The following is a 20,518-nucleotide window of genomic DNA, read 5'->3' as shown; positions in this document are numbered from 1 at the left end:
GTTATTCCTGTTTTATCAAAAACAGCTAAAGGAAGAGTGAGCATTGGACTTAAATTCGTCAGGTGGACAAAAAGACTCTAAATGAATGCTGATTTTACTTTTTGTCTGTTGGATATGTAAACAAGGAACTGTTTGCTTACATGTTCACCATAGCAACGTACCAGGTGATGTCAGTGTATGCTTGTCGCTGGCCGAAGATAATAAAGATTGAATTTAGCTAAAGCTAAAGTTGCAGTGTAAGTCACTTTATCATCAGTGCTACCCAGTTACATCTTTAGACAAAGGTTAAATGTGACATGCAAGATGTAAGCATTGAACAGTTACACCATTTAAAAGAAACTCAAAGAACCTTTATTGCTCATCCTTTAAATTATAATCTCAATACAGATTAGTACAAAACCTGTGCATTTACATACAGTTGTACACACTCAATTTTATACATACCAAAACAGGAAGTGTGGTATGTTCCTGACCTATCTCATGAAAGTGGAAGGAAATGCTGGTAGTTAGTGATTTTGATAAAGTCCCCGAAACACAATGATGGAAACAGTCTGATATACCTGTAAGACGACTGACTCTAACTGACGTTAACAAAACACACCAAAAACATATACATCAGAGCATGAACACCACAAAAATTTGAATAGTTAAAGTGGCAATAGACAAGTTTTTTGTTTTAATGTACCAGCCTGCAAAGCTCGCTTTCACCATGCTATTCTGTCTGCCACAGGGGATGAAATCTCCCGGGAAAATGAAGGCTGGCAGCCTGTCACTATTCCTGTCTTCTGTCACGTCTCCATTAAAGACTACATGGATGAACACACGTTTTGTCTTGTGCTGTTGGTTGTTGCAATTCTGAGAAAAACAGACCGCGATCAGGTTGCAACACAGGCACCAACAATAGTTCCACTTGGGGAAAAGTTGTCTGTTGCCACTTTAACTTGACCATTTAGACCACTTTTTTTGGTGATTATGAAGCTTTGACGAAGTAAGCAAATCCCTTTTACGTTAATAATGCCAAAACCCAAAGTGTGGGTAACAGAACAGGCAGAAAAACTGTGTCTTCAAATTAAAATGTACAATCCATTAAACATTTTGCTGTACATGACAACACAGACAAAATGGCAAACATAAAAGCCATAAATATCCAGAGCTTGTGACAATTAACGGTTGTCTCTAACAGCAGATTCTTGGACGCTGCTCTAGACTTTAATGAGGTTGTCTTAGCCTGAAGTGCTCTTCCAGGTTTGCTACTTAGCTCTCTGGCTACATAACAGATTCAAACCTGAGCCCTTGGATTCTTCCCACACTGATCACTGTGGCAACTTGATTTAATTATTGACAAATTGACATATATACATTTTTTAAGTTCACTGAAAAGTGGTTTAAAATGTATCCAGAGCTATTTTTGGCTCCACTCCTGGCTTTTGGAAAATTTAGTAAGACCGTGACCCGGCCTCTCACTTTACGTCTGTGAAATCATTTCAAATTAAAGCTGTCTAGTGTTTGAATGATAAATTAAGCTAAATAATTTTTACAATCTTCACACAAAGCTAGCATGTAGCTTGTTTTCATAAACTGTATGTACGAAGCATACATACAGTTAAATACTTCAGTAACCATAACCTTGTCCATTTATCTGTATTGAAAATTGAAAAAGTCTAGTTTAAGGTAAAAGATGACGTACAAATCAACCCTCCACCTGCTTTTAAGTAATCAAACTAGCTGAATAAATGAATATTAAGATCATTTAAGCTGGTTAACATCATTCTACTGAAATGTACAAAGAACAGAGCTCAGTCAAATGTCATAACGTGCCAAAACAACAACACACTGAATGTTGATCTGACAGTTACAGTATTCACAATAACCCTTATAGAGGCTTTATGTGCATCTAGATTTACATTTGTTATTGTAGAAATGAAATGATGCCAACAAAAGGCAATACAGATAAATCAGTTTCCCTTTAGCTGGAAACGGAATAATTGATTTATATTATCAGGAATACATCTGCAATCAAAGTCATAATTAATGGTCCTCAGTACTAACTGGCTGCAGCTCCTCTTCAGAGGTCTCTTGTGCTTTCACATCTCTCCTGTGGCTTACAATTTGGCTCAATTTACTTCCATATATTCTGTGCTATTATATTGCTGTTTTGCTATGATTTCATATTTTTGCAGAGAGAGGGAGAAGTCTTCATGTGCGAGTATAGAAAAGCTGGTGACAGGAGATAGATGACACTTCGATATACCGTCTTAATTCCCCTCCATGTTCTCTTTCTCCCTTTGCTCTGACCTCCACTTAAAACTGTGTGGCCTTTCCTTGTTTGAGTTACTTCCTCAAGCTGTGCCTGTGGACAGAAATTTTTTCTTTACTACAGGTTTATCGTGAACATATTTAGGAAAATATGTGAATGATTACACTGCTTTAACGACTGAAATACTTAAATTATTTGTACGGTCCAAAAATCCATGACAGAAACACAACTTTACTTACCCTCATCTCCATCGGTTAGCACTAGCGCCTGGAGAATATCTGACAGGGAGACAATTCCCTTCACCACCTCCTGCTCATCCACTACAACCAGCCTGTGCACCTAAAAGACACAGGAGCACCATAAATGTTACTTTTACCCCTGCAAAACATTATTTCTACCAAGGCCAGAAGAATTGATTCATGACAGAGTAGCTACACACACACACACACACACACACACACACACACACACACACACAGTAGTGTCAATAACAAAAGATAACGTAGCTTTTGTAGTTATATAGTGTAGTGATGACACACTGAAGGGTAAAAACATCATTTTGACTTCATTAAGTTATCAATGAGTTTCCTTGAAAGAGGAAATCTGGTGGTATCCTCAGCTAATTTTCAGGTCGTGTTTGATGTGTCCCTCGATTTAGGAGCTTGATTTAAAAAGCAAGATTTATAAAGTGTGGAGGATCATGTCAGACAGTGTTTATCACAAGCTATAGGCCACAAAGACAACGAAATCCAAGTCTCACCTCAGCCTCCACCAGTCTGTTGATGATGGCCTCCAGGGTCTCGTGTCTGTTGCAGGTCAGCACTCCTTCAAAGTACTGAGAGCGATGCTGCAAGGCTTTGGTCACTGTCACATCCAGGTTGTTGTACGTCTTCTCCGCTGCCAGGTTCTGTGTTAAAACAGGCGTTCAAGTTAAAAATGCTTACTCCTAATAAACTCCTCATAAATGTCCTTCAAAGAAATACAGCCATGTGATTCATGTACCAAAATTCAGGTAAATCTATCTCTCTAGTAAGGGTGGGCGTCGTTAGTTACTCCTATTGAGTTGTAAAAAAAATAAATAAAAAAATACAGTGAGAAGACACTGACAGATATCAACTTACTATAACATCAAATTTTGAGTATATATCCACCACTCGACCTGCAAGAAAGAGGCAGCACATCAGCACATGAATAAACAAACTCAAGAGGCTTGGTCAATAATGGAAAAATCAACAAGGATGTCATTTCAACCAGCCCACATACCTTTGTCATCCACAACGGGGAGTGCTGACACTCGCTGCTCAACGAAAATACCCAGCGCTGTGTACAGCGGTGTGTCTGCACGGACCACTGCTATGTTCTGGAATGTTCCGATGTTCAGTTCTTCTAGGGTTTGCTTCAAGAACGAGGGTTTTGGCATCTCTGATATCTGAAAACAAAAACAAGAAGTTGTGCAAGCCTGACTTAAACTGTAGGGAAATTTGTGTCTTTGTGAAATTCTTCTGACAAATACTGTTTCCTTTACTCTGTACTAGACATCTGCAGTGTTATTATCAGACTCCCAATACTGAGAAAACAATAGCAGATCATTTGAAGTATTTAATGAAGTGTTAGCGAGGAGAGAAGCTAAAGTGACTTACAAAAAGTTTCAGGAACTTGAGAATCCTCTTGTGTGTGAGAATATAGAGCGTGTTCCCTGTCAGCGGGTCAATTACAGGCAGTCTGTGGATCTTATTCTTCAGCAGAGATGAGACAGCATCATACAAACTGAGACACAGAGGAGTTAAGACAGGAACACGTTAATCAAGTTATTTTGGACAAGGCTTGTTGTGAGATGACGTAGCTAAATAAAGAAAGCGAAAGGAAAAATCACCAAGACATAGTTACTCCTAATGTTAGTTTGTAAGCTGTTGGTATCTCAGCAAGAAATGTAAAAACTTAAAGTATAAGTTAAGTGTAGCATTCATACTATAAATATTGTAACAGACAAAACTAGGTTTGAAAATGAAATCTTGATAACTTCATATCAATCACAAAATTGCAGAAAAGCTTGTTGTAGCCATGGCTAATCCTCAGATGGTGGTGTAAAGTCAGCTTCGATTTGCAAACTCTGGTCTAAAGACTAAAGTGTGGAGGAGTGTTTCAAACAGGATTCCTGAAATGTTAGTAGTGTAGTAATGAAGTATTTGTGCTTCATCAGTGACATCTGAGCTACTGCCTCAGGCTAAACCATGATATGTCCCTCTAGTATGCCTCCTGAATGTCACAGCGTGCAACATCTGTGTATTTAAGAAACTGAAATTTGAAGTCCGACTGCAAACCAACCATTAATTTAAAAGGACTCACCTTGCATTGGGAGATATGCTAACCAGTGGCTTGAAAGAGTCTTGAAGGTACAGCTCTGTTATAAACAAGAACAGATAAAATTGTTTAAGACCTTCAAGAATACCGCAGTAAATCACAAGCAATTCATTAGATATAAACATTCTCACCTCTCCATGTTTCAATTTTGTGCTCTTCCAACTCATATATCTGGACCTGAAAGATTACAAGGAGAGGAAGGGCTGACAGTGAACAAAGAAAGAAATCAAGCTCTTGATACAAATGGAAAGAGAGCAAGGACACATTCAGCAACTTACTAGTAATACATGAAATATGACAAAATACAGTAACCACTTGGTTTCCACCATCTTACCAACGGAGATTTGTAGTAGCGATGAAGGATGTTAATAAAGTCTGTGATGGTCAGCATACCTGTGGAGATGCCAGAGCAGCATAAAGTAAGACTGAATTAATTTTGTCTTAAAAAGAGTTAAAGTGTGCTGAATAAAAATGACCCTTACCAACGAAGCACTGCTTCTTACTGTCCCACAGAGGCGCTGCTCTGACCCCATTAGATACAAGAGCAAAAAATGCCTTCTTGACCTGTAAAATCAATCACACCAAAAGTTTCAGTCTACATTAGCTCATTAGCAAAAAATTAAAATAAATAAATAAATAAATAAATTAGGATTTAAAGTGTTTCTTATTTTACCTGAAGTGATGTATCAAACACAACCAATTTGGAGCTGGTAGGTACAAGGTCATAACACCGGTGAGACTTCATAAACCTGGTGTACACATTGTGCTCTGGATCTGAAGGAATGAGAGAGGAAACACTTTTGAGGACACCTGTTGGCTGTTTTTGAATGTCAATGTCTCTCACTTTGGTCTCATGAGATTTAAAGAATTTCTTTACCCTCTAGGACTGGGTCTTTTTTGCCCTCAAGATCATCAATTGCTACTGGAATCTGAAATGAAAAAAGATAAAAGGCAATTAAGATTCAGTTTGTCCAGGCAACTTCAAAGATGAAGTGAACGTGTAAACTCTGTTGTTATAAATCTAACTGTTATATTTAGGTTAAAGGTGCAACATGTAGGAATTGTAGTTGAAGACATAAAAAAATAATATTGAAAAAAAAAAAAATGGTTAAGATATAAATGTTTTGATGTTACAATGTCTGTGTATTGTACTACAAAGATATCTACTATATATATATATATACAATATTGGGACTGGTTGGGTTATTGTAAAGTTAAGTGGTTGATGGAGGCATCTGTAAACTGTATGTACATGCTTAAGGCAGATTTAAAGCTGTACTTGTCAACTTATAGGTGTACTGTATTATTTACCAAGGGCAGGCATATGTGACAAAGCATGTTTTGCTTCATTGATCATGACTGGTTTTATGGGATGAAGAAAACAAGTAAAATTATGTTGCAGTCAGCTAGTTACTCATCAACTTACTTTGCCTAACGTTAGCATTAAGTACGAATAGAGAGAGCACAAATGTTTACTTGAGTGAACGTAATGGAAATATCTATTTTTGTTATACAGGATTCATTTGACATTGATGTTGCAATTTTACAAAGCTTGGCTATCAAACTGACAATGTCGTTATGAGCAAAAGGAATAACGCACCTTTGAACAAAGCCTTAATAACAAAGTCTCTGATAAGAGTAACGTGAGCTAGGCATTAGCATTAAGCTAATCGGACGTCAGTGTGTTGACGTTGAACAGCCAGTCGAGGTGACTTTCCTTTTCAGCTCCGGCTTTTACGTCAATTACCATGGTAACATTATGTGGTTTGCCGTCTTATTTCAGTTATCAATGCGCACTGAGACAAGGGCGGCATTTCTTAGTCACCTTCCCCACGAGACTGAAGTGCTTCCTGACGGTTGTTTATAATTACTGTGAGCTTTGCCTGCTATACCAAGACTTAGCTAGTTAGCTGCTACCGTTAGCATTCTTCGGAAAGTCACGTTAGTTGGCGAACTTAAGTGGAAAGGATTTTTTTAGGAAGCTAACCATTTGTGCACGCTGAAATGGGCTAGGTAACTTACACACTCCATATCCCATTCGCCGTATCTCCCTCCTGTAGCCGGGTTGGTTTACAAATGGCAGGATCTCCAGAAGCACACAGGTCTTCCGCTACAACTCGCAACGAGCAACTTGAATGGCTGTACAGTCATTACCGTATTACATGTAGCGTTACCGCACCACAATCTCAGGTAAGTTTAAATGAAATTACGGTAATGTAATGTAATATACACTACTCAAAATTAGTTATTTTTTATTTAGTGCGACACATTTAATTTGATCTCCCAATTAATTTTGAGTAGTGTCTAATATTGTAAGTCAACCTTTAGCTACCCAAATAATGCAACCGATCTGCACAATGACATCAAATGAGTAACAGATTTATTTATATACAAAACTGTTTACAGCAAGATTTCTGAATTAACATTGACCCACAAGGGGGTATTGGTGTTCAGGAGCACAACACCGCCTGCACCATGGTATCAAGTCAGCAGAAGGAAAAAAAACAAAAAACCCTTTAAGAGCACCTTGAGTCATGAAGGTAAGCAGATGAGGGAGTTTGAAGAACTGTAAGGCACAAGACACAGCATCACCAGCTACTCTTAGACCATCATCACTCACCTATCAATCAGCTACTTACTCAGCAAAGCACTTGATACAAATTTACAAATACCCACTATAGATACAACATGAGGATTACGGGGGAAATCCACATTATTTCATGTCTTTGCAAAGCTACAGGATCTAAGAAAAAAGTCATTAAGGATCTCAAGCATCTACCATTGGCTTGGTTTTATGAAGCCTGCCTGAACCATCAAATCAAAACCAGGAGCGCAAAAATTACTAAGCTAACTCTGTGGCCTTCGGTCATTTAACGTCTTACACCGTGTTAAAATGCAATTAAATAAATTGCAACTCAACAATGTTCACAATTATACCGCATTTATACTCTTCTAAGGATATTAAAGGGAGAGCACACCCGCACCACTCAAGATATAACCAATAGTGTCAAACCACTTTCTAAGATTCTATTTATATTGTATAAAAAGGCCATAATTGGTAAATACCAAAGATCTATTTATATCTACACTAAATTTCTCTGAGGGTTGTCTGTAAGAGAACATCTTTATTACAGTCAATAAGGAGAAATTAAACTGTAGAAACAATGGAAGAGGACTAATCTGCTTAGCACAGTGTGAGTTGTTAGATATACAAAAAGATTCCTCCATCGCCAAGACATAGTTCAAGAGTTCATTGGTGAAAGGTACCTGAAGAGGAGTTGATAAAAATTACAGCGAGAAGAATTTAAACCACAGTGAAATTTCTTGTGTGAAATCTCATTCCAGGGTGTTCAAAGAAACCCACCATTTGTGAGGAAATACTGACGTTTTAACACCACATTTAAAGCAATGTGTACTGTGACTATCCATCACTGTCGAAAAAAGAATACCTGCTTAAATACCAGTTCTTAAAAGGATGGTTAACGAGCCCTCACTGTGCATTAATTCAACTACTCAACGAGCTATGAGACATAAGCCAATGTTGTCTCAAATGTCAGATTTACAAGTAGTAATTAGCATAATATTTTCATGTAAAGAAGTTAGATACAATTCATTGGGACCAATATACCTGGCAAACCTTGTTTTCTGAGCATTTAGTTGAACTCAAAGTCAAGAATTTGCCCAGTCAGATTACATTTCAATAAGTGTTCACTGGCGGCGTTTCTTTGTCTAAAACAAAGATCAACCTTGCTCTTAGAAACTTCTCCCTGTGGTTACAATTAGTGGAATAGTTTATCAACTGTCTGGGCAGTTGCCTTGCTGTGTAAATCAATCTGGTATCACAATGGAGCAGACAAAGATCCACTGCAGTGCCTTGGTGTCGGTGAGGTCGGGATTGGCAAGCTGGTGAAGTTGTGCCTCCTGTCTTCAGCAAATGAGCTTACTGATGTCCTGGATACACTTTTACATCACAGCGCACTTCTTCTCCTCTGGGGGTGCATTTCCATCTGCTTTCTCCATCTCCAAAATGATCCGCTTGAAAACCTCCACCGCAGTCTGCATTTCAAGAATATTGTCGTCAGAGTGTGAATCTGTGTCAGAAATGATATTCGAACTGCGCCCATGAGTTGGCAGTCAAAAGAGGCATCTATCGTTACCTCATTCTCCTTGGCTGAGGACTCCATGAATGCGGCACCCCAGGAATCAGCAAGTTTCTTTCCCTCCTCGGCCTTGATAACCCTGGGAAAAATTAAATGGAAACTTCACTCATTGAAAACTGAGAACTCCTTTTGTATTGCACGTAAACACTGACTTAGAGCACTTTTTTTAAGGACTGAGTGGGTGGTGACAGAAAGTAAGAGAGAGACAAAGACAAGTATGCAGTACTTTTTGTAAGGATTAGGCTATTTCTGTTTTCAGCAAATTCAATGAAAGACCCAAAACCAACAATGTTTTTTCCTTTTCTTAATATTTTCTGACAGCCTTATGTGGCTCTTAAAGCCCAGAAGTTAAGACATTCAACACTCAATGGGCCAAACAAATGTACTTCTATTTAAGAAAACGGCTAATTTCTCAAAACAGCAGGGCACCGTAATTTTTAACAAATGTTATTGAAACAGGAGTAAATGTTGCATTTGTTGAAGACTATTTTAAGCTACAGTCGGTGCTCTAGTGAGTGTGTATGACAGCTAACAAGTGTATGTAGGATCAAAATAAATACAATGCAGTGCTCAATGTTGTTCATAATGAAGAAAAATATAATCTAGAACAACAGCGTGACTCACTGATGTGTTTTAATGTTCAGAGGTCGACATCACAGATGAAGACCAAAAAGTCTGACATATGCAACATGCAGTATCGTAATTACCTTTCCATGTGGAGATCTTTTTTGTTCCCTACAAGAACAGTTGGGACCCTAAAAAGAAAATATCCTGGTTTTAAAAAAAAACGAACACACACACTTGACAATTTTGAAGGCATTTCATTGTAAAGATTCAACTAAACTCACTGAATCTTCCCGACCATGTCTAGCAGCTTGTCATGTAGAACCTGCACAACTTCAAAACTGAACAGAGAGAGACATCAAAGTACTTTTAGAAAAAAAGCAACTGAACATTACATTATAAACCTACTTATACGGCGCTAGATGACACTGTTGGTACACATAACGTTAACTCTGTATCTTTTAAACCAATGCTAGCACAAATTGCAAGACATATAGTGTTGTCTAAACTCAATCATCCACTCACCTTTTCATGGAAGTCACTGAATAGACAAGGACATAGCCATGGATGTCCATTGAGTGGGATTGGTGAAAAATTGAGTACTCATCCTACAGACAGAGGAAATGGTATTATAATCTCATTGGGTGGGACTGTTACCAAACACGTTATTAAATGGAGTTAGACATACAAAACTAAAGCTTCTAGAGAAAATTGTACATTCAGTTAAGTAGACAAATTGTCGATCTGACCTCCAAGTACATGTCATAATATCTGCAATGCCTAATGGTAAATATTGCGACTGGTGTTGATTAAAGCCAAGACTTCAGTGCTTGTGTCAGATGAACAACTTACTTGTCCAGCTGTATCAACCAGCTGAAGATTGAAGTCTTGACAATTCACACTGACCAATTTGTTAAATGCTGAGAAGGAGAAGAAACTAGTTTTACAACAGATCAGTTTTTAACATCCAGCCAAATTTACTACAACTTTCATGCTGAAATATCTTAAAAACAACAGACTAACAGCACATACTGTTTTCGATGGTGGGGTCATAGGAGTCAACAAACTGTCCTTCCACAAACTGTATTGTAAGAGATGATTTTCCTGCATTGGGCAAAGAAACATAACATGGTTGTTATACTACCACTAACAACATTAAACCTATCTTGATCCGTCAAGCAATCCTCTATATTACATTACACAGTCGTAGACTACATAGCACTCCATAATCCGTTCAATTTATGTGACATGATCAGGACTTTCAGGTGTATCACCATGGTGGATGGTTCAATCATTACACTAAATCACACATTTATTTTGACAGTCAGCACTAAAGATGGTTCCTCTAACAGGGTCACACATGTTAACAGCGATGATTTTGTTGATATCTGTCAGATTGTGTGATACAAGAGGACCAACTACATGATGAAGACCAAAGAAGTGACATTAATTAACATGTGAAGTAAATGTGCTCTTCATATAAACCTGTACACTACAGTGTTGCTTACAGATGTGTGGTTTACGAGGTCTTTTTTTTATTTATTTTTTTAACTATACAGATATTAAAATGTGTGGCCTTTAGTAAATGTAACGGGATACCTTTGTTGGTAATGGCTGTTATCACAATAAATGATATGATAAAGTATAATAAAACGTTTACAGCTTATCCAGCTTGTGTTTAATGCTGAAACTGAGAAACTGAGCGGTCATATTAAGCCCACACAGGCGCATTTAAGGATACAAACGACTGATATTAACACGGTGGATCGTTTACAGACTGATCTCCTTAAACTCTGGACAGTAAATACTTGTTTCGTTCAGCATGCTAGGCTAAAAGTTTCGACACAACACTTGGCACAACACCAGGATGTCACCGGTGAGCTAACTTTGTGTACACAGGAGACGTTACAACTCCTAACAGATGGCTAAAGCTACACACCGAGATAACGGTTGTTTCTGGGTGTTTCAGTCCTCAACTACTCAGTAAACACACGTAACACAAAGAAACACGGACAAAGGTAATCTAGCGTTAGTGGTGTCAGTCGGATACATTCAAGAGGAAAACAAAGCCAGGACGTTAGCATGCTAGCCAGCTAGCTAACTAACATTAGCTGCGGTGCACGACCTCGTGTGCTTTACTCACCTACAGACCTGTAACCTATTACAGCAATCTTTCGATGTTTTGGTTGAGGCATTGCGGTGAAAACGGGGTCCAATGGGTTCTGATAATGTAGTACGCCACCTAGTTTTACTACCTAAACAAACTTTTATCGCCACATTCGTCTCGCGTCACGTGACAACAACAAACTTTTCGGAGCTGCTGCCGCTCGAGCTCTCCGGTGGGCCTCGAGCTGGAAGTTCACAGTTTAAGTACAGCGAGTACAACTTGTACTTCTCGCAAAAAACTGCTCGCTTTCTGGATCCGGCACAGTAATCGATATCGATCGAGGGTTTGAAATGACGAAATAGCCGTTTCAGCGGAAATTGGAAACGAAAGAGCACTCGTTCAACGCGATTACGATTTGCAAGTCAAACTCACGGAAACTGTCATTGTGTAAGCACACCGTCGTAAAACCAGCGGGCACGTCAGGGCTGACATGGACGTGCATTCTGGTCGGTTTGTACAGCAGAGGTCACTCTTTGTGCGTCCCGGCGCGTTTCTGACAGGCTTCCTCTTTGGACTTTTCCAGAGAAACACCAGTGAAACTCCTCAGTCCTCCATCATAACACGTTTCTGTTGTTTCAGCACAGCCATATATCACCAGAGACCTGCGAATATAAAGTGTTACTGATTGAAAACCTACACAGATGTTAGGTTCATCTTGTTTCGTTTGGGATTAGTGTTTAGGAAGTTAAAGGAGTCGTTCACCTAAAAATAAAACTTCAGTCATTATCTCTTCTCATTCTCTATCTGTCTGTCTGTCTCTTTCTCTCTCTTTTACTAATCTGTTTTATCATGTTTGTTGTTGATGATATATACCGCTTTTTGTGTCTGCAATAAAGATTAATAATAATAATAATAATAATAATAATAATAATAATAATATCTACTCAGCAACAGGCCGATTGGAAAGTCAGGTGTAGTAGTCCACAAAACATTTCAGCAAAACTGTGTAGTAGCATCTCCTCAACAAATGAAGTAGAGGGGGAACATAAAACATAAAATGGTTCATGGAGATTGTCTGGCTCGATCCAATTCTCCAGAAGACCCCAACTTATTCGAAGAGACTTTATTTACACCCTTTAGGTGTGAGAAGGGGGGGGGAAAAAGATGTAAATAACTTATTTTCAAAACAGTATGGGATCTCGGGGCTTCCTGAAACTTGTATTTTATGTTTTTGTAAGTTGTTATTTTATTTAGTCCCCATCTACTTCAGTTGTTTAGGAGAATGCCGCAATGCTGTTTTGCTGTGAAGCTCCAGAAATGTTTTCTTGACTACGAAACCTTTCACAACTGTCCACTGGTATGAGGGTGAGTAGATAATGACTAGATTTCCATTTTTGGGTGAATTTATCCTTTAAACAGCTCAGTGTCTGCTGATGTTGTGCCCATCTGCTGCCATCTTTCCCCATGACTGATAAACACACATTTTATATCTATGTGGTAAAAAGATCCTGAAGCCAAGTCTTCTTATTCTCTTATCAGGTGAATAAAACCTGCATAAATCTCTGAGCTCACTTGTCATGCACACAATTCAGGTTCTTTATCATCACGAAAATGTCGTAGCTTACTGTCGTAGGCATTTTTTACAATAACCCTCCAATGTTTGAAAATGCTGATGCCACCCTAAAACAATTAACTGAACTTATTTTCTCACTTTGGATGTGTTATCCTTTGTGCCCATCTCTTACTGTCTTGCTCTCGGTCACATATGCTTAACATCAGATACTTCAACAAAATGAGTCTAGACTTGAAACCATGAGGAGTGCAGTATTTTAAGCCAAACCATAAGACAAAAAAATGGGTGATTGAATAAGACAATAAATGTTGAAACATGACCACACAGCACATTACGAACTGCACAATGAAATGGCCTCATTAAATAAAACAAAGGAGACAGTCTGTTCCCTTAAATGCCTCAGATGGTAAGGACGTTGGACACATTTCCAATGACAATTAGTTCATACATTTACCTAATTATTATTTGTTAAATAAAGAATATATGGATGAAGATAATAAATGCTTCTCTGCACACCAATGCACTCCACTTGATCATCTGAGCTTGACCCCCCATACCATAATCAAGTCTATTCTTTTAACAGGCAACAGTAAATATCATTTTTTCTTAACTATTATATTGTGCTGACTTTTTGTGAGTGTGACTGTTTACAGCTTAAAATACTTTATGAAGACCAATCCCAATACAACTTTAGTATTAAAACAGTTTGTTTACTTAATCTTTGATCAGATATTTCCTGACTTAACTAATAATTTTGCAGCAAAGTTCCTGTAATTCTGCATTTCAAAGGTTTTGCTAATTCATATAACAAAAAAGGCTGTTGGTTGAAAAATATGATCATATTCTGTCTGAGGCATTTAAAAATACTGTATATATTATTGTGTTGTGCTTTGTTTGGTAGATAAACTCAGCTATTGTATTGACACTGGAATAAAAAAAAAAAAACAGATATTATTATGTGACACGGCTGATAAACAGACTCACACTGTCCTGCCTGTGTTTTCATGCAGATTCCTGGTTCATGTGAGGCTGCTCGCTGCTGGTGGCTGACATGCAGCTACATTTGGGATGTAACCGGAAATTGTTTGGAGCTGGAGGTAAACGCTGCCGGAAGATGCTGCCGTCATAAACAGGCAGATGAAAATACGGAATAACCTCACTGAAACGGCCCTGACAGGGACAGGTAATGCAACTGTTACTCGGAGAACCGTATAACGTTAAACGTACGTCTGTATTTGACTGTCTGCGCTGCGTTGTGTTGTAAAAGGCAGTTTCAAGGCTTCAGGGAGCGCTAGCTAGCTAACCACTAGCTGGCTAGCCATAGCATTGGGGAGGCGGTGGCTGCCATAGCAACCGTTTAGGCAACATTGGCCGTTGAGGCTAGTTAGCTAAGATAGTTCAGGCTAACGTTGGTTTGTTATGCTAGCGTCAAACAAGACGCCGTAGAGACTTGAATGTTCAATTTAGCGTTGGTCAGCTAATTAATGTCACAAGTCAGCGTTATCTACCTTGTGTCTTCGCCCGCATCACTAAGCTATAACTTTGCTCCATGCTTTTTAGTAAGCTGTCGAGGATGGCAAAGTGTTGTAACGCTGTAGTGTTGAGTTTAGCTAACTAGGCTAACGGTAATGTCCATCACATGCAGTAAGCTAACGTTAGCCACCAAGGCCGATCAGTAAACTTAGGTTACCTCAACGCCACGGTTATGTAAACGTCAAAGTAAACGCAATCTTTCCCTGTTGCGATCTGTATTTCAGACCTATTTGTCTCAGATGAATCTAACGTTAGATTAGCTAAACATGAACAGTTTAACAGTTAGCTAACGTTACTTTATTGATCTTGTCATGGGTCAACCAGTCAGCTGATCTGTGGCTGCTAAGGTTTGAGTTGGCGCTAACTTAGCTGCTAGTTAACCTCTTTCTTGTACGATGAACCAAGCGACATTCGCTAATCTTCACCACATTTATTTTGGTGTTACTGTTAATTGAGACTATATGTACTTACTTATATTGCATCGACAAGTAAAGGACAGTTGGCTGACATCCACGTTAGCTTTGTTGTGTATATTTATTGAATTATTATTTTTTTAGTCATTGAATGTGATATCATATGCAATGCCAGTGGTTTTATATTTAATAATGTAAAGTCAATTAGGCCTCTACCTGTTACTACTGCATGCTTTCCTGCTTTATTAAATGGCGTTGCAGTGTGGGGCTATGAATGAACGCATGAGAAAGATAATTCAGCCTGATCTTAACCTCTGACATAACTGTCATTTCAGTGTTCAGCCTCAACTACTATGGATGTTGATGACTGCAATGGCCGGTCTTATATATCAGGTAGGGCTCTTATTTCATCACAGATATATTTACCCTCAAAGGTTGGCATGTCATTCAGATGACTTAGCTTGCTTTATTTCCTGTTTGGTTGCAGCTAGTGGAGACTCTTCAATGGAAAGAGAGTTTTCTGGGGCCCTTGGAGGCCCAACTGTGAGCACCCCGAACAGCAAGGAGACCTCTCCTAGTCGCTCCCTCAGCGGTCAGTGAATCCCAGGGAATGGGTGGTTAATTAAGTCCCATAATCTTATTATCTCACAAGTGACTTCTTGACTAGTTTTCAATATATAATGGGACATATCAAGGTAACAAGTTCAATTATTTTTAATTATACAACACAGCGTTGTATAACCAACAGATACAGATATTTATATACATAAATAGTAAACAATTTTCTAGTGATTTTTAACATTTTTCTTTTTTTGCATCTGGTGAATGTAAATAGCAGCAACAAGATAGTGATGATGATAAGATTGGCATCTTCACATTTAAAGTTTGATATCAGGAATAGCTGTTCGTCAGCTTTGACTGCGTTTGAGCACCAAGCATCAATGACATAAACACAGAGTCCACCTCTCTTCGTCCTGTTGTAGTTCTGCACTCTGTCGGCTCGGATCACAGTCCGCCCGTCAAGTGTAACATCCTGATCCAGGTTGTTGTGGTGGAGACAGATGTGGGAACCACAGTCTCTGTTTTCCCGTTCCTTGGTCAGCCTGGGTCCCGTTTTGTCCATTTCGTTTCCCGTTGACCGGACATTAAACAAGAGCAGCCTAAAATCCAAGTTTAGTATGACTCACATCTCGACTCTCTTCCTCTCCTCCTTGGGGCGTTCCGGTCGATCCTGTTGGATGGTTGAAAGATGCCGTTGGCAGTGAATGTTTCAAATACTGCTGCTCTTAATCCAAAATCCTTGCCACTTTTTCAGTGCTGACGAATGTATTTCTGTCAAAGGTAATCTGTGTTTCAGCGATAAAGCTGATAAAATAACAGATTAAAAACAAAAATGCAGCAAAGTTTGAAGGAGCTTCGGGCCGCTGCATATGCACCACCGTTGCCATACTGAAATATCATAGTAATATCTAATTTGACTGTGGTTTGTCAAATTTTCTCAAAGGTTAACAATTTTCTTTGACTATTTTATTATTCCAGTTACACCCAGAACATCTAATTTTCTTAATTTGAGATTTAGTTATTGAGGTAGCCATATTCTCATCACATAAGTAAATATATGTGAACCTATGCTTACTCTGATGTTACTTTGGCAACACACTAGTTCACAGATTATCTTATTTAAGGGCGTCTTTATGTTTGATCTTGTGCCTCTGTAGCCAACTCCATTAAAGTGGAGCTGTACAGTGATGAAGACCCAGGTCGCAGTACTGAAGATGAAAGAGGGGAGCGGGTAGAGGAAGGAGGTCCAGAGCAGGGGTCTGAGGCTGTTGGAGGCTACAGGGAACCCACCAATCCTGACATCATGCCGACTGGAGCCACCAGAATGCCAAATGGAAAGCTCAAGTGTGACATCTGTGGAATGATCTGCATTGGGCCTAATGTCCTCATGGTGCACAAACGCAGCCATACAGGTGACTGAACAGTAGTTCAGATTAGTCATTACATAAATTCAGTTTCCTTTTTGTTACAGAGATTAAGTTACATACAGAACATATTTTGAGTTTGGCAAATCTTTGGTAATTGAAACTGTGATACAATTATTTTTCTTCACACATTTGTGAATCGTATTTAATGTAATATAATGCGATGCAATGTGTCCTAATATAGGACCCCAAAACAATTAGAAAATATTAATAATCATACCAAAGAGAAAAGGCCACACATCATCGTACATGCCACTGAGAACCAAATGTTCTTGTAAGCTTTATTCATTTTTGCATGAGTATCAATGAACGAGACACAATAGATGCAGATAAAGAAGGCGAGTTGACAGGTTTGATCCATCCACAGGTGAGCGACCATTCCAGTGTAATCAGTGTGGCGCCTCCTTCACTCAAAAGGGTAACCTGCTCCGTCACATCAAGCTGCACTCAGGGGAGAAGCCCTTTAAATGTCCCTTCTGCAGCTACGCCTGTCGAAGACGAGATGCACTCACTGGCCACCTTCGCACTCATGCAGGTGGGACAGTTTCAAGCCTGATAAGAGAGTTATTTTTCTTATGATAGTGTACAATGACAATAATTATGCAATCTTTCCACTTTGTACCCAGTCTCCTCTCCAACTGTAGGGAAGCCATATAAGTGCAGTTATTGTGGCCGAAGTTACAAGCAGCAGAGCACCCTGGAGGAGCACCGTGAGCGCTGCCACAGCTACTTACAGAGTCTGGAGTCACAGCAGCCATCCAGTGCACAGAATACAGGTATGTAATGGAGATGACACGTCAGAAGTAAACTACATTGTCTCCGATAAGACAGCCTAAATCACAATATGTTGTTGTGGTAGCGACTAATGTAGAAATGAAGTCTGCCTCCTTAACACGGTAATGCACACAACCCCTTATTTAGTTTCTCTCACACCGTTGGTTTTGATTCTACTGAAAACCAGCCTTCGACTTAAACATTTGGGATAAATGCTGTCTAGGTAATAAGAAACCCCTAAAAATAACATCACAATTTGTTTGTACTCTGTGCAGGAGAGGAGATGAGAGAGCTAGAGTTTATACCAGACTCTCTACTGCAGCCCACCTCAGACAAGATGGCATTTATCGATCGGCTCGCCAACAGCATCACCAAACGCAAGAGATCCACACCACAAAAATTTGTAGGTGAGCATTCGGTCTCAGTGTGGACAGGTAGATGAAGCTGAAGCAGCATTAATTGCATCAATTAGAAACCACATACAACAGTACTGATCTTTTTGTGCTAGTGATGTGACCTTCGGCTTTCACAATTTTATGTATCTAAACTTATTGTTGTGGTCGATACAACAGTGGATACAAGCTCAGTATAATTAATCAATTAACAACTGAACAGTCGTAAACCTTATAAAAACACAAAGCCACTGTAATTCAGGTGTTTTTTTTAAAAGTATTTACTCCACACCCTGGATTGTTTTTTTTCTGTTGTCCTGCATCCCTGTGTGGAGGTAAAAGTTTAGGGTGGAAATGAAATTAAAGCTTGATTATGAATTTAAATTAAATCATAACTTCCAACCTGATTATGGGATCCAGATAGATCCAAAAAACTTGGCTGGCTGATCATTGTCTGGGAAAGCCACCTACCCATATTTAATTTTCTTTGCGGTGAAAAAATGCAGTTTTGACGTCTTCCACAACCTTTCAAAGAACAGTATCATAAGATTATGTATCTCTATTGCAGGACAGAAGCACATACGCCTCAACCTTGCAGATGCATCTTATGAGCTCAGCGCTGGATTGGATAAAGACAGGGAGATGCACGCAGGGGACCTGGAAGCCCCGCACTTTACTGGTCTGGGAGGAGAATACGCCGGTGTAGCAGGTAATGGAGGAGGAGGGGTATCAGACACACTGAGGCCTCTACACCTTCCTACCACTCACCCATCATGTTTGTCAGAACTCAGGCCCATCCACAGCTCCATTCACAACACTGTCGCACTAGGCCCGAGGCTGGATTGTACAGGGACTGGAGCTGCAGGTGTAGGGGGGAGGGAGGCAGCAGAGGGTCATGAAGACCTGCCTGCTGGCCGAAGTCACGCACCCTCGCCGAGCAATGGTTGCCAGGACTCCACGGACACGGAGAGCATGCCAGATGAGCCGTGCAACAGCACTGCTCCAACGCCGACCCTGCACAGTAACAACGGCCATCATCTTCTCCACTCCAACCATCACCCGGCACCTCCTCCCGCTGCACACCACAGGAGTCGGGACAGACGTAGTCCCAGCCATGCCAAAGACAGGGAGGTGGAAAGAGAGGATGGAAGTCATTCAGCCCACCCGCCTCCTGTCCTCGCACCAACTCCTAGCTCACCTACAGCGCCCTCGTCCACATCCAGGGAGGCTTTTCGGGTTGTAGACGGGGAGGGGCGAGCTGTTCGCTCGTTCCGTTGCGAGCACTGCCGTGTGCTTTTCCTGGACCACGTCATGTTTACCATCCACATGGGCTGCCATGGTTTTCGCCAGCCTTTCGAGTGTAACATCTGTGGCCACCGCAGCCAGGACCGCTATGAATTTTCTTCACACATCGTCCGTGGAGAGCACATCCTTGACTGAGGAGGAAGGGTGGACAACCTGTTTTACCTAGAGAAATTTTTACGCTGAGACGAGGACCTGGCTGAGTTTGGTCTGCACACAAGAAAAAGGGGACACAGATGACTGATAGTTATATTTCAAACAGGTGCTGGTACAGTTAACTTGTACCAGCATGAATGACAATGTGTGTTCCTAAAATTAATGATAGTCGTCCTTATATTTCAATGCACTTTGAACGAAGAATCCATTTTAAAATGCACTTTTAATAAAATGTATTCTTAAGTAGATGAAAAGCCAATGCACTTTTTCATCCACAGATGTGCCTTGATCCAAAATTCAGGATTCAAACCTGATGCACAAATTGTGGTAGACAAATCTGACTCTGGTCCATAACCTGAAAACTTTCCCTCCTTGTGCACTTTAAAAAAAACCTTAATGTGAAGTTCATAGGCTCATCCACAATGTAATCAGTAAAAGTTTTAATGCCTTTTCCTAAAAACACTCATTTAATGAAACGATTCCCGTACAAACTTTAAGTTCTGCTGAGGTTTTTCCAAGGTGGGCTTGATTCTGTTAAAAATAGATCGCTTTTTTATGAGAACTGATGTGCAGGCCAAACTCAGACACCAGGTCCAGGTCGAAGAGATTTGTTAGAGGGGTTGTCCATCAATTAGAACTGCACTTTTGTTTTTAACGGGGGATTGGGTGGAAACATCTGAGCGTGTGTGTGTGTGTGTGTGTGTTTGTGTGTGTGTGTGTGTGTGTGTGTGAGTGAGTGTGAGAGAGAGAGAGGGAGAACATGAGAGCCTCTGTGTTTCTTGGAAGTATATTGAATAAGTAAAGTGGAAAATGAAGGCCTTTGTGTGAATGCCGTGTGGGGCAGCGTATGAAATGTTTTGTTTTTCTTTCCTATGACTGCTTTTGTTGCACTGATACCTGCCAGAATACTATGATTATATTAAACTATTTTATGGAGTACA

The 20,518-nt window shown here is 39.7% G+C and overlaps 3 protein-coding genes across 8 annotated transcripts; 1 reads left to right on the top strand and 2 right to left on the bottom strand.

Moving 5' to 3' along the window:
* Positions 1–783: 783 nt before the first annotated feature.
* Positions 784–6,797, bottom strand: prkag1 (protein kinase, AMP-activated, gamma 1 non-catalytic subunit). The gene is made up of 13 exons (XM_084348235.1): positions 6,641–6,797; positions 5,496–5,547; positions 5,292–5,392; positions 5,101–5,182; positions 4,953–5,011; positions 4,750–4,795; positions 4,604–4,658; positions 3,898–4,024; positions 3,521–3,686; positions 3,379–3,416; positions 3,018–3,164; positions 2,497–2,596; positions 784–2,350 (listed from the first exon to the last, which is right to left on the bottom strand). The coding sequence occupies exons 1-13, from the start codon at positions 6,647–6,649 to the stop codon at positions 2,340–2,342; spliced, it is 993 nt and encodes a 330-aa protein (XP_084204361.1). The 5' UTR covers positions 6,650–6,797; the 3' UTR covers positions 784–2,339.
* A 184-nt stretch (positions 6,798–6,981) lies between these two features.
* LOC311254463 (GTP-binding protein Rheb-like) lies at positions 6,982–16,202 on the bottom strand. 4 transcript variants are annotated; one of them, XM_084348237.1, is made up of 9 exons: positions 14,007–14,090; positions 11,882–12,111; positions 10,375–10,446; positions 10,195–10,262; positions 9,868–9,950; positions 9,627–9,683; positions 9,486–9,533; positions 8,776–8,857; positions 6,982–8,674 (listed from the first exon to the last, which is right to left on the bottom strand). In XM_084348237.1, exons 2-9 carry the CDS (start codon positions 11,949–11,951, stop codon positions 8,582–8,584), a joined length of 573 nt encoding a protein of 190 aa, XP_084204363.1. In that variant the 5' UTR covers positions 11,952–12,111; positions 14,007–14,090; the 3' UTR covers positions 6,982–8,581. The 4 variants fall into 4 exon arrangements, with proteins under 4 accessions (XP_084204363.1, XP_084204362.1, XP_084204364.1 ...); XM_084348236.1 differs by lacking the exons at positions 11,882–12,111; positions 14,007–14,090 and adding an exon at positions 15,932–16,202; XM_084348238.1 differs by lacking the exon at positions 14,007–14,090 and having other exon boundaries at positions 11,882–12,309.
* LOC311254461 (zinc finger protein Eos-like) lies at positions 14,119–20,518 on the top strand. Of its 3 annotated transcripts, XM_084348233.1 has the most exons (9): positions 14,119–14,205; positions 15,304–15,361; positions 15,456–15,560; positions 16,687–16,941; positions 17,321–17,488; positions 17,580–17,729; positions 18,003–18,134; positions 18,688–18,828; positions 18,949–20,518. In XM_084348233.1, exons 2-9 carry the CDS (start codon positions 15,322–15,324, stop codon positions 19,557–19,559), a joined length of 1,602 nt encoding a protein of 533 aa, XP_084204359.1. In that variant the 5' UTR covers positions 14,119–14,205; positions 15,304–15,321; the 3' UTR covers positions 19,560–20,518. The 3 variants fall into 3 exon arrangements, with proteins under 3 accessions (XP_084204359.1, XP_084204358.1, XP_084204360.1); XM_084348232.1 differs by having other exon boundaries at positions 18,688–20,518; XM_084348234.1 differs by lacking the exon at positions 18,003–18,134 and having other exon boundaries at positions 18,688–20,518.

Source organism: Pagrus pagrus (genome assembly GCF_965226575.1).
Source record: "Pagrus pagrus genome assembly, chromosome: 3".
Taxonomy (NCBI): Eukaryota; Metazoa; Chordata; class Actinopteri; order Spariformes; family Sparidae; genus Pagrus; species Pagrus pagrus.
The sequence above is the reverse complement of the archived record's forward strand: the minus strand, read 5'-3'. Positions and strand labels throughout refer to the sequence as shown.